This window comes from Cricetulus griseus, chromosome 8 (assembly GCF_003668045.3).
Source record: "Cricetulus griseus strain 17A/GY chromosome 8, alternate assembly CriGri-PICRH-1.0, whole genome shotgun sequence".
NCBI classification, from domain to species: domain Eukaryota; kingdom Metazoa; phylum Chordata; class Mammalia; order Rodentia; family Cricetidae; genus Cricetulus; species Cricetulus griseus.
In genome coordinates this window covers 28,883,861-28,897,590 of record NC_048601.1, presented here as the reverse complement: position 1 = coordinate 28,897,590, position 13,730 = coordinate 28,883,861, and the positions used below count along the sequence as shown (strand labels likewise).

The following is a 13,730-nucleotide window of genomic DNA, read 5'->3' as shown; positions in this document are numbered from 1 at the left end:
TTCCCTGAGATTTTTCTTAACTAAATCAGGTTGGTGAGTTCCTGGAAGCCTCTACTGTCGCCAGGATGGTGATTTTCCTGGGTTGCTGTGAAAAAAAATCAATGGGTCAAGGCCCCCACCTTCCCCAGTGACTGTTCCCCATTAAGATAGCAGCCACAGGAGGCGACCTAGCCAAGCATGCTATGTGTGCCGGTAATGCCTGGCATGGCGTGTGCTTACCGCTCGGATCTCAGGGGCTGGGCAGGTGCCAGGGAGTGGCTGCAAGGGCCCTCTCAGACGACAGCCATCATTCCAAACACAGAGGTGACCCAGGTCCTCACGACCCAAACACTGGGAACAGTCAGGACTTCCCATAGCACAATTGTAGACCACAACTGTGGACACAGGACAGTACGGTCAGCCTAAAGCAGGCAACTCTGGGGTCAGCTCCTAACTATGCAGCCCTGTGTCCAGCCCCCAGCTTCATCAACACTCCTTCTCCTCAGGAGACCCTGTGTAGAGGAATTACCGATTCCCCCACTTTATAGACAGGAACTACGGGATTGGCTCACTGAGTCAATCTTGCAGTAAAGGCTTGTGGCCTCACTCGACACTGGGACAACAGGACTCAGAGAGGGAAGTAGGGTGCTGGAGGTGACAGGGCCATTGGGGCAGAGGGGCTGGCCCAAGTGTCTCAATGAGTGTTTGGACACTTATGGGGTATGATGTTTGTGGCTGCCTAGGGGAGCCCCCAAGGCTTGGCCCCTCCTGATGGCCATGTGGGATAGGTGGGACACTTACCTGTCATCGGGTTAGGGCTGTCTAGGAATCTGTCTGGTGGCCCCTTCAGCTTCAGGCTGAGTGGAAACACCTGGCTCTTCTGAGCTGTGTGCAGCTGCAAAATGAGGAAGTGGGAATGGCAAGGGTGGGGTTCAGGTCTCCCGTGGGGCAAGGGTGTCACCAAGATGAATGAAAGCAGGGGAAGGGGGGACAAAAAGCAGAGACATGTGGGGTGAAGCGGAAAGGAGGCTGAGAGGGTCACTTCTGTGCTCTGCTGGGGTCATGCAACTTACCACCACTTGGTTGCAGCGTACCAGTGACTCATTCACCCACACAGCCTCGAAGCTTTCTTCCAGGCCAAAGCTGCACTCCAGGGAGGTCCCCTGCAGACACAGGGCAGAGGCTTTACCAGCGCCCACCCCTCATACCTCCTTCAGAGCATGGCAGCTGCCACCTGACATGATAGGTGGGCTAGGGACTCCACCAGGCTTTTGCCCCCAGAATCTCCTTCCTGGCCATCATGTCAAGGACATGATGACTCTGAGAACTCTGGCCTATGACTCTGACAGACTCCCTGTTACCCCCAGTGGCACAAACATTTCCTGATGCCCCAGCTCTAGGAGATCTTGCCTGCCCCTTGGACTAAGTCTGTGGTCTCTGCCCTGCAAAGTTAAACCCTAGACACCCCGTCAACCTTCATGTGACATGTGCCAAAGCTTCTGCATGGGCACATCATCAGTGTCTAAACTCTAGCTGCAGATGTCCCTGGCTCCCCAAGGACCCCTTGGATCAGGACACTCCATACTCAATCCTGCCCTCAGCAATAAGGGGGTGCACACTGAGGGACCTATTCTACTCCCAAGCCTGCCCTGTTCTGAAAGTATCCTGTTTCCTCATGTATCCTCATCCATTGGGAAGGTCCTAGCTGACCATAGGGCCCTTTCTACACCCTTAAGACCAGCAGAGTTGGTGGAAAGCTCGGGTTCAACCTCCTATAGGCCTAGCTTTACATTCCACCTTACTTGTTCATTATGTGGCCTCATGCTCTGCTTTTCTGAGCCTTGGTTTTCTTAACTGTGTTACATGAATAGGCCTTCTGGGTGAAGTACAGATCCTATGTTTTAGTGGCTGACATATACAGGTGTCTAATGTGTGCTTTGCTATGGATGGTATGCAGTAAGTGCTCAATAAACGTTAACACATTAAGCTGGGCCCAATTACCCGGTCTCCCCTCAAGAGTAATATCAATAAATATTTGCTGAGTGACAATAGGCCAAGACCCCAGCAGCCATGTGCCAGTGCTTCCTGTTTATGTCCCTGCTGCTGGCAGATGTGACACCCCAAGGAAAAAGCAGGACAACCTCTTCTTCCTGGGGTCCTAGCCGGAAGCTAACACAGGAAAAGAAGCAGCTGACAGGGCCAAATGCTGGCTCTGCTCTCAATGTGCAGAGTTGGAGGTGGGTCCCCGCCCGAGGACATGGCCGAGCAGCCCTGTGTCTAGGCCCCTCATTGATCTGGAAGCATGGTCGGGGTGGGGGCTTCCCATGGCTGGCAGAAGCAGAGAATGCCCCAACAGCGCCACATAGCTGAAGAGAATCAGCCAGGGCCAAATTGGGGCTAGAGCCTCCCCACCCTGCTCCTGTGACCCAGTGGGCCCTGGCAGGGTAGGCCTTTGGGTGGAGGGAAGCTCCACCCTGGCCCTCAAGAGCTCTTTCCCTATAAGAGGTTTCCAGACACATTCCAGATGCCTGGCACGTGGCCCCCACGTGTGACAACCATCACGGGCCTCAACTCCCGCGTGGCAGTGACAGATGGCATGTCCCAGGAATGAGGGAGGCTGGCATCCTTCCAAAACTCATCAACCCCCCTCTGCCACATTCCTCGGGGGGGGGGGCAGAGATGGGCACATCCCATCCCCCACCACCACTTCCTCCTTCAGTGTCCCTTCTAGACCATGGGATTAGGGGCATGGCCTCTTCTGGCCATCCTTGGGAAAGACATGGGAGCCTTGAACTGGGCCAGTATGTTCCACAGAGCTAAGAGAACCCAGGGTCTTGCTCAGCCTGGGCAGGGTAAGGAGAGCCCACATGGGCCTCATCTATCCATTGACCATGGTGCCAGGCAGGGGGCTGGGCCACTATGCCAGTGAGCCTCCAGGGCAGGAGTACTGGGGCATGGGCCAAGGTTCCCTTGGCAGCTGCTGGCTGCCTACTGTCCCCCATCAGCCTGGTCTTCCTGTTCCAAGTCTCATACAGCTGGATTGGGGCTCAGAGAGAAAAGCAGGGTCACCATTCTGGATGCCAGGACAGACTCTACTTACATGGAAGAAGCCAGCACTGGTCAGGGGCACCAGGATGTCCTGGGAGCCACCTGTGGGCATAGGTGCCAGGGGTGAGGGCAGGATCTGGGGGCAGTCCTGAGGGTTCTGCAGACCAAACACAGGAGGGGGTCAAATAGGATGTTACAGAGCCCCCAACCCAACACAATTCTGCCTCCTCAAGGTGCCATCAGCCTCCATAGCAGTAGCCTGCAGCCCCACTTTCTAGATGAGAAAACAGCACACCTCAACATCTGACTTACTAGGGCCAGAAGTCACAGGGCCCAGGGGGCATTCACGCACCCTGGGGCCACCATGACCCTCTAGCCAGGTACCTCTTGGTCACATCTGGCAGGGCAAGGATTAGGATTAGGACAGGGTTGGGAGGGATTATAAGCCTGTGTGTGCACCTGAAATCACTCTCTGGGACAAGGTCCCTTCTCCTGGGGCACTGTTTTTCCTCTTTTTCTCTCCTCTTCCTCTCCCCCCCTCACCCTGTCTCTCCTTTGACACAGGGTCCCACTATGTTGTTCAGACAGGCTGGCCTCAAGGACTAGGGTCACACGTGTGCGCCACCATTCCCATCTGCAACTTCAGCTTCCACCCACGATGTGCTCGCTACATGACCCAAGCTGGCCTCAAATTTGCCTTTTCCTGCTTCAGCCTCCTCGGTACTGAGATTACATATGGGTGGGTAGTCATGGGATACTTTGCATTACTATTAGTTCCTAATCACGCAGGGGACATTCACCTTGGAGGAACCCCAGCCCAGCCAGACCCTGGGAGGCTGCCAAGGCTACCAGCAAAAAGCAAGAACAATGGTAGCAGGGCACTATGCTTGAGTGACCTCACCATGTACCAGGATCCTTCTTGCCCATGAGAACCCCATACCCATTTTAAAGACAAAGAAATTGAGTCACAGTGGAGCAAAGCAGCTTGCCCCAGGCAGGACTCTGGAGGCCTTACCGTGAATACATGGGGTCACCTAAGAGTCACTCACTCTCTTTGCCTGCATGTAACCTAGACCACCAAGGTGTGTAGAGCTACTTTACCAGGTATGTGTGTGGCTGGGCTGAATCCTGACCTCCCTCTAAAACCCCCATCCCTGTCAATGCTCCCCAAGGCCTACCTGTGGCCTCTCAGTCCTACCATCTCCCTGAGTCTGGCCTGGCCTGGCCTAGCCCGGCCCAGCCCTCAACAGGCCCATGATGAGGAGACTGACCTGGATCCTTAAGCCCACCTTGCCCTAAGAGAACCATCCAGGCAGCATATTTGGGTCCTGTAACCAGACAGTCTCAACACTACAACTCCTGTGGAACCGGGAAGGTCACTGTCCAGTTCCTTGGACTGGGAGGGAGGAGTCCCCAACCAGCCCCAGCTGCTGAGACCAACACCAAGAATGAAGAGCCTGAACATAGTATCCCCTAAAGGGTTAGGGTGCCGCTGATGCCACTGTTGAACTCCTGGGCCCAGTGGTGCCTGAGGTGAACTACCTTCTGACTGTTAGCATTAGCTGGTTAAGTCCAAGGACCAGAAGCCAGTCTGGGTTTTTCCTTTAAGAGGACACAAGCCTCCATTTCCTGTTTCCACCCAGGCTGTTTCCATTTGTTGCCCCGACCTGCAAACTTGGAAAGCTGTGACTGGCTGCACCTAGAGCAGGGATGAGTGGGAGGAGGGGTCAGGAACTACCATCATGTAGGTGTGTGTAGAGCCTACTCTAGTTCATGTAGGTTGGCACTGAGCCTCTCCTTGCCTGGCTGGAACTGCTGGGGGAAAAAAGCTAGGTGGCCAGGATCCCAAATGTGCCATTGGAAAAATGGAGCTGCAGAAGTCCCCAGAACTCAAGAGGACAAGTCCTGGCATCCCATTGTGTCAGTAGTGATGGACCCACTGATTAAGTCACGAGCTGTGGCCCAGGCCACAGTCCCTGATGGCTGTCAATTCCCATCAAACCACTCAGCCATTGGCTCCAGCACTGTACCACCCTCTGGTTTGGAACATGCCAGGCTTTGATCCAGCTTCCCATTCTGCTTCCAAAGCTTGACATCACACCGCCCCGGAAGTACCGCCCTCAAAGAGCCAACATCAGCCTGGAACACCTGGCACCTTGCACACACACACACACACACACACACACACACACACACACACACAAGACTGCAAGCACAACCTTCAGTGCCTCTCTTCCAGGAGCCAGGGGTTGGGGGGGGACGACGGACGGACGGACATGCAGACCCTCTGCCCGCCATCTGCCCAGGAGGTCTGGCGCCTCCACAGCTAACTGGCACTTAATTAAATGCCAAGTGGAGCACTGGTTCAGAGCCTTGCACAGACCTTGGTGACGCTGCCTCTTATCCTGCCAGATTACAGTAATACTCTAAGACAGCCCCTGCGGGGCCAGCCCACTCCTGCCCTGAGGGAGAGCAGCAGACCTTGGGGGAGCAGGCTGACTGCCAGCGTTAGACACACCTCCCAGATGGTGAGCTCCTATGCAGATGTCAAGACCCCACACAAAAGTCCTCTTATGAGAAGCCTTTCCTGTCAACCATGCTCAGTAGCTACCAGCTTCTAAAGTCATCTATGTGCCAAACTATAGGGTTGTTGCCTCCTGGAGTAATTCAAGATTTCTATTCCAGCCCTTAAGGGGGGGCTTCACTTTACAGAGGGAGAAAAGAACATAAAGGGTCAGTAGCTTGCCTGGGATCACACAGCCACAGTGAGAGCTAAGGCTTTTGGCCTATGATGGGAAAGACAGAACTACATCTAGCTGGGTTTTCCCCAGTGCTTGAGCAACAAGCACTCAGTAGGTGCTGATGGACTGTCAGGAGGTCCCTGGAGCTCCAGGTTTGGCATGTAGCAGGCAGGTGCAGTGGACACTTCTGGTCTCCAACCATCACCAAGTCCCTGCTGTGTATGCAGTCTGGGACTGTGGGTAAGGACATGTCATAACTCAGATGCTCCCAAACCCTAGCGCCACAAGGATGATAGACCTGGACTATATCCTGACACCCAGTGCTTCCCCCAATATGGTCATAGGTCATTCCTGGACTTTTCAATGGGGACCCCTGTTCTGTGGGCACTATGTGAGCCAGGTGTGGTTGCTGCATGCTACTGAAGACTGGCCCGAGGTTCAGGCTGAGGCTGCACCAGTGCCTCCTTTGCACCTGTTTTGTGGACCCCTGTTGTGGCAAACAGGGCTTGATAGCATTCTCTAATTCCAGTGCCTAAAGCTGGGACACCTCTCTGAGACATGACCAGCAGTCTGGAGACTTATCTAGTAGAGCACCAGGGGCCATATGAGCCCCTCAGGGTGCACAGCCCCGATGTAGGCAAAGAAGGGGCATGGCTGAGCTTAGACACCACTATTCACCTGCCAAGGTCTAGGGAATTTCATGTGTCATCCTTGAAAGAGGGAGAAACCTTCCAGGGCAAAGGTGAAACACCACAGGAACAGAGGTAGGGGTCTTAGCACCCAATTCTGGATTTTGAAGAAAAGAGAAGGATTTGAGTTCAAAGCCCAAGTCTTTCTGCCTCCCAGATGGCCTTGAACAAGACACCTCCTCTCAAAGCCACAAGGACAAAGGTCTAAGAAACTGAAAACATGGGATAACAATGTTCCACCCTTAGCAGCAGCTGTGGGTGGAAGCGGCCACATGCTGAGCAGGGTTACAGCCTGGCTTAGGCTTTCCAGAAGGCCACACTGTAACCCTGAAGTGTTGTCTCTAAGAACTGACCTTCCTGGAGTAACCCAGTAAGAGTCACAGGCAGGGGAGAAGAAAAAAAAAAAGCAACCAGCTGCTTGTCCAGCCACTGGGGATCGGTTAAACATGCTGTCTGTCCTGAGCCCCTCACCACCGTTAGCACCATGCCAAAGACAGAGAGGCTCCTAACATGGAAACTCCGCTAACAAGAGAAGCAGGCTCTAAAACAGAGGCATGGGGGTGGACCTGAGACAAGGCTTACCGTGGGGTCTGGCGAGCCCTCGCACCGAGACTGGTTAGAGACACAAGAGTGCTGTTGGGTACACCAGAAGCAAGGCCATTGCGTCGACAGGCAGCTAGTACAACTGGAAGACAAGGGAACCACCCTCAGCTGGGCCCCAGAAGTCTGATCCCAGTATCTTAGGGGAAGGAGACAGATGGACCATCTTGTAAGGTAGTAAGCTCCCCACTATGAGAGGTATGCAAGGAAGACATAGGTGGAATCTTCTGTTTCCTCTGCCTCTACCAGTTTAGCATCAGCTGGCAGGGGCCTGGCTGGTCAGAGCTTGCTATAGGCAAGGGAAGGATGAGGTGGGGGGGGTCCTGTCTGTTGTGTGTACCAGAGTCTGCAGCTGTTCTCCAAGCTGGGGCCTGTTCCTCCTCCCACTGCCCACTCACGCTGTATGGGGGTAGACCTGTCCAATTCGGCCACAGTCGTAGATGGTGAAATTGGCCGAGACGATGTTGCGGCCTTTGATCCTTATAGACATCTCAACGGTCACGTGGTCTGGAAAGAGATCAGGGATACAAAAAGTCTTCATCCACATGTGAAGCTGGATGTCAGGGTTCCACCCTTGAGCTGGCATCACAGCCAGGCACTCACCCTGGCCAGCAGGAAAGGATGGAAACTGGGCCCTGGGCAGAAGGTTGCAGTAAGCAATCTGATGGTCATAGGCAGGGCCAGGTACCCGGGCCACTGTGCGGACATCATTCCCATAGTCACAAGCCATCTCCATACCGCTGAGGCTGGGAAGGCTGCCTGAGATCTGCAAAATCATCCCCTGGAGGAGAGATGCCCTCAGGTGAGGCCCAGGCCACACCCCTTACAGATCCTATGGCAGGAGCCTCTGTCTGATCCTGTCCCAGTGTCCCACATAAGGGCGTCCCTTGAGGGAATTTAAGGCACTCTAAGGGAAGTAACCCTTGGGCTTCAGTTTTCCTGTTTGAGGCTCCTTATCTCAGAAGTAACAAAGGCTCTGTAAATCAGGTGTTGCAATCACAGCACTTGGGAATCTGAGGCAGGAAGACTGACACAAATTCAAGACCAGATTGGCCTGTGGTCTCAAAACCAGATCTCTGCAGCACATGGTTGCTATGACCCCACTCCTCACCCCCCACATACACACCTGGAACCCACTCCCCACCCCCAGACCCTTGGGCTCTTGGGGAACAATCTTTTTGTACACTGTGAAGATGTGTTGCCCTCATTGGTTAAATAAAGAGATAAACGGCCAATAGCTAGACAGGAGGAGGTATAGGTGGGAGAGCCAGACAGAGAAAATTCTGGGAAGAAGAAGGGCAGAGTCGCCAGGAGACACACAGAGAGAAGCAAGATGAACGTGATGTGCTGAAAAAAGGTACTGCCATGTGGTAGAGCACAGATAAGAAATATGGGTTAATTTAAGTTGCAAGAACTAGTTAGCAACAAGTCTAAGCTATTGGCAGAGCACTTATAAGTCTCTGTTTGGTTATTTGGGAGTTGGGGGGTGGGGGGCGGGTGCATAGAATATTCCGCCTACACAAGGCCTCTGAACTGTAGTTTCCCGTTAGGCTGTTCTTCCTCACACTGACTCCACCCCCCTCTCCCAGCCCGACTGGTCTGCATTGTTTCCCGCCTACCCTTGCACCCTACCCCACTCCACTCTGCATACAGCACCATCTCTACACTTCACCTGTTCCTAGGCTCTCCCTCCCAGGCCAGGGCTCTATCTCCAGAGTGTGAACGAGCATGGCGCTCACTACTATGTGAATGGACAAGGGAATGAATGAGAGTGTCTACCCCATGCTGCCTAGGGATAAGGTCAGGGCTGATATGCAATCTGATATGTTATGTAGACTGGCTGGACCACGCAAACCCCTCAGGGTGACATAGGAGGGAGGACCCTATCCTCAGAGGACTTAGTAAGGATGGAGCTGGGAGGGACCCAGGCTGCTGGGACACCCAGCATGCTGCAGGCATAGCTTTCCTGGCTCTAGCCACCAGCCCACTCTCCGTAATATCAGGGATAGACAATGGCTGCTAGCACGCCCAGAAAGAGGACAGGGGGGCTTTATTCTCCCCATCTGGCTACCCCACTCAGCACACTCAGAAACTACAGTTTAAATACCAGCAGTGGCCCTGTGCCATGCTCTGTCACCCAGGACGCATGGTCCTAGCAGAGGTGGCCCAGCCATGGAGGTGCTGCCTGGCCCTTGCTGTGAGCTTGAGCTTCCGAGAGCCTGGCTATCATTGTCCTTTCTATGTGCCTCCACTCACCGTGTAGTCCCGGCGCACATCGATCTCAGAAGGCAACACTGTCATGGTAGGGCAGCGCCCGGGGCCCTCACTGGCACTGGTCCAGAAATGCGGCTGACTGGAGTTGGCACAATCCTGTTGGAGTGTGCACCTGCAGGCACCGTGGGGTTAGGTCTTAGGTCAGGGCCACTGCCCTTAGCCCCACCCCACCCCACCCCCTGCCATCACAGTCAGGGCCTCACCGGGTCTCCAGAGTACACCAGCCACAGTAGGCATCGGCTGCGCCCACACAGTCCCCACAGGTGGAATGTACCTCACATGCCGCAACCTTCACTCGGGCCATCTGCAGGCAGAGGGGGCCAGCTGAGCAAAGTAGCTACCCTCTCTTGTGAGGCTAGGGTAGCTAAGGCTGGAGGCTTTATGTTGGGAAGACAAGGCCTCCTTGAAGCATGGAGTCCCAGACATGAGAGAGCAGGGGCAGAGGCGGGGAAGGAGGTGGCCCCATCAGAAGGGTCAGCATTGCAAATGCTCTCACCAAAGCCGCTGGCTATAGTTGGCCTCACCTGGTGGGATGTCATCAGGTACAGGAAACCAGGATCCATGGGGTCAAACTGCATGACATTGTGCACGGGCTCCCCATAGGCTACTGTCAGCACCTGGCGGCTCACTACCTGCATGCTCTCATTCAGGCTGATCTGTGGAAGAAAGAAAGGCCATCATCTATTGATGCCAGGACTGCAGCTCACAGGCTACCCCGGGGTGGAGGTCTCCTCTCCCCTGCTGCTTGGATGGCCCAGGGTTAAAGGGAAAGCCAGACATCTAGGTGGAGCATACGGGCACCACACCCTTACTCTTACACAGACTCTGTAGCATCCCCACCAGGAAATCCTTGCAGTTCCCGAAACATTCTTTGGGAGGCTGCTTGGCTTTCGTTTCTGAAGTGAGTTGCACTCATGTACAATCCACAGGTTGTTTTCCCTCCCTGAGCCTCAGTTTACCCAATGAAATAAGAGTCATGGAGAATGGTGGCCTGTTCTACAGGGCTGAGGGGATGAGCGTGAACACACAAGCAGAGGCAAGGTCCCAGGCCCCTCTGCATGTCCCTCTGAGGACTGTCTGTGTCCCCCTCTCACCCCTAGCATGCTGGGTGCTCAAGGCTCTCACTGTCCATCTAAGGGCTGGTGGTCTGGACCTGTGGGGCCTCCCACCCACTCACCTTCCTCTGGGTTTCTGAAACCTGCAGAGGTTCCCTGCAGGAGAAACTGGCCGTGCCATTCAAGGCACTGATCCACACAGCCACATCGCCACTTCTTTTCCATTTTGCTTCTGCTATTACACAGGCACCCCACCCAGGCCCGCCTCGTCTCTGCCACCCACCTTCCTAACAGTACCCCCATCCTTTTCATTCTGGGGTGTACCAAGTCACACTGGGCTCTCCCCAGACAACCCTTCCCCGGCTCCTGAAGGTTTAAGTTTGGCCTTTGAGTTGTCCCTGCTGCTGGAGGCCTCTTGGGATGCTGGCAGGGGCTTGGTGACTGCTCTCACACCACAATCCACTCCTTGCAGTGCGCGCGCGCGCGCGCGCGCGCGCGCACACACACACACCAATTCATTTTTACTCCCTGGATGTTCACGGAGCCCTGGGGCCTTAGCTGATGATTGAGATAGAAGCTCCAAGCAGGGAAAGGGTTGGCAAGAGAGACACCACCCTGTACAGACTGGTGTGAGACCTTTCCATAGCTGAGGTGTGGGATAGGCAGGGGCCTGTCTGAATTTAGCTCCATCACTGAGGCCCAGGGTTCCACCCCAAGCATGGCACAGACAAATCAACTAAAAATGAAAAGCAATGACCCATATTTAGCTATGTGGTCACTCTGGGGTAGTCACCGCTCTTGAAGGACCTCAATGGCCCCTTCTGTCACTAGACTCACAGCTACATCTTGGCCTGGTATGAGAGCGAAAGGACAGGGTGCCTGTGATGTACCCTTTGAGGCACTGGGGAAACAGTAGGTGCCTAATGATGGCAGCTTTGTGGGCAGCAGGTGGAGAGGGCGGGCTCTGACCACAGTCCTGATCTGCCTCATTTCTCCTCAGTGGATAGAGTCTGAATCCAGAGGAGGCAGGCTATGCCCTCAGGTCACACAGCATAGAAGAGCAGTCAGAAGCAGAAGCTACTCATCTTACCACGACACAGGGCCCTGGCAGCCACCTCCTTCACCCAGCAGGGGACTGAAACTGAGTGACGCCTATTGGGGCCCTGGGTCCACACTGCCCACAACTGGTGGTTCCATGCCAGGCCTGTAGTGCTCAAGTCCCACCCCATCCCACCCAGGCAGCTGCCAAAGGGAATTAGATTATGGGCTCTGAGTCAATTAGACTGAGCCTGGCTCCGAGACTGACTCTCCCTGAAGAGAGGTAGGAGAGGCAGCAGGCATGGGTGGTCCTCTGTGTCCACCATGCCCTGGGCTAAGAAAAGCAACTCCTTGCCCTTCCCCTTAGCTCTGGAACTTGCAGGGTGGTCACCAGCATAGTTAATCCATAAATTGGACCCCTGAGGTGGTGCAGGGCTATGGCCTCCCTCACTGAAGTCCTACAATGACTGCAGCCAGTAGGGAAACTGAGGCCCAGAGAGAGCATGTGCATTGCAAAGGTCAAGAAGCCACTACTGGGCAACAGACTCCAAGCCAGGAGGGATGCTGACACAAGATGCCAACAGCTCTCTGACAGGACACTCTGGAGGGAAAAGATGAAGAGGACAGTGGCACTGCCCTTCTGTGGCCCACCCCAGCCACATATACTTACCTTCAGGAGCCTCCCTGTGGCAGTGCCCAGGAAGACAGCAGTGTAGTTGTTGGCACTGGCCACAGCCACAGCTGTGAGCCCCGGAGCACGAAATACGGGCGATGCACTCAGTGGCTGCAGGATGGACAGCGGGTGTTGCAGGTGGGCCGCACCACAATCCAGTTGCTCCGGCTGCAGCTGTGGAGACAAAGCAGGTTAGACTCCAGCTCTGGAACCTTCTCTGGCTCTCTGCTTACCCACACAGTGCGAGCTCAGCTCTTAGCCCCTGCTCAAAGTGCCCCCCCCCAGCTGAGGCCAAGCTTAATGGATCCCCGGGACCCTACCCAGGTCTAGCCTTGACCTCAGGTGACACAGCTACCCCTCGGAGATGACTGGTGTTTAAGGTGTGTGGGAACTGGACTGCGTGTGAGGGAGGAAGGCAAGACAGGCTGGCTAGTTTGGCTTTTAAGAGACTAGACGTACAGTAGAGGGGTACGCACTTGCACTTTCAGACACTAGGTGGGGAAGCTGAGGCAGGAGGGTCACCTGACCCTGGGAGTTTCAGACCAGCCTGAGCAATACAGTGACATCCCAATTCAGAATAAAAGACGAAGAGATTGGAACTGGGTGACAGCCACATACCTGGTCACATCGTTCCTCCTGGCCAGTCACAGCATAGGCCAGAAGGGCCCAAATAAAGTCACTGAAGGTCATCCTTGCCTCAGCTTACCTACTGACACCCATGAGGCATCCCTCCCATCTCCACTGTGTTCTCCCAAAGTTCTGGCATCTGCTCCCACCCCTTAGTTTCTTGGGATTGTTTCTCTCTCTCTCTCTCTCTCTCTCTCTCTCTCTCTCTCTCTCTCTCTCTCTCTCTCTCTGTGTGTGTGTGTGTGTGTGTGTGTGTGGTTGGGGGGTTGCTTGCAAGCCCCAAACCCAGATAAGGGGAGGGGCTAAGTTGCCCTGGGCTAAATCCCATGGGCAAAAGTGTACTGGAGGGTGGCTATGAGTAACAGTTACTTTGCTTCTCTGAGACTTGCTTTACTCAGTTACAAAATGGGCATGTGCACACACTTCCCTAAGGGGTTGGGACAAGATCAGTGATGGACTGAGCTTGCAGAGGGCAAGGTGTTCAGCTGGTGCTGGGATAGTGCTAGCATACGCCATCAGGTCTCTCAGATATAACTGCTGCTAATCCTATAATAGAAGAGGATTTGAGGCCTGGGGTACAGCTCGGTTGGTAAAGTATTTGCCTCACAAGCATGAGGAGCCGAGTGCTGCACACACACAATCTCAGCTCTGCAGAGGCAGATAGGTGGGGTCCCTGGGAAACAATAGGCAGCCAGCGTGGCTGCTCAGTGAGTTCTATGATAGTGAGGGAAAGACCTGGATGAGTAAAGACAGGGGGAGGATTGGGGAGGAGTTGGGGAGGGGAAAGAATAGGATAAAAATATATTGCATGAAAAATTTTTAAATAAAAGAATGAATTTTTAAAAAGGTGAATGGGGGCTGGTGAGATGGCTCAGCAGGTACGAGTGCTCCCCACACAGGCCTCATGACCTGAGTTTGTCTGTGGAAGCCGTGTACAAAGCCAGATGCAGTGGTGCACATCTCCCAGAATTTCTATGGAGAGGTGGTAAGCAGAGATAGGAGATTC

General features: G+C 54.3%; 1 protein-coding gene across 1 annotated transcript in view; it reads right to left on the bottom strand.

Moving 5' to 3' along the window:
* Nucleotides 1-13,730, bottom strand: part of Plxnd1 (plexin D1) — a 40,250-nt gene that overhangs the window by 13,941 nt on the left and 12,579 nt on the right. The window contains exons 2-12 of the mRNA XM_027429191.2: nucleotides 12,095-12,271; nucleotides 9,856-9,987; nucleotides 9,535-9,635; nucleotides 9,314-9,443; nucleotides 7,661-7,838; nucleotides 7,456-7,564; nucleotides 7,040-7,142; nucleotides 3,080-3,184; nucleotides 1,053-1,142; nucleotides 781-874; nucleotides 220-374 (exon numbers count right to left, since the gene is read on the bottom strand). Of these exons, the coding sequence (XP_027284992.1) occupies nucleotides 220-374; nucleotides 781-874; nucleotides 1,053-1,142; nucleotides 3,080-3,184; nucleotides 7,040-7,142; nucleotides 7,456-7,564; nucleotides 7,661-7,838; nucleotides 9,314-9,443; nucleotides 9,535-9,635; nucleotides 9,856-9,987; nucleotides 12,095-12,271 (1,374 nt within the window). The remainder of the gene's footprint in view (nucleotides 1-219; nucleotides 375-780; nucleotides 875-1,052; nucleotides 1,143-3,079; nucleotides 3,185-7,039; nucleotides 7,143-7,455; nucleotides 7,565-7,660; nucleotides 7,839-9,313; nucleotides 9,444-9,534; nucleotides 9,636-9,855; nucleotides 9,988-12,094; nucleotides 12,272-13,730) is intronic.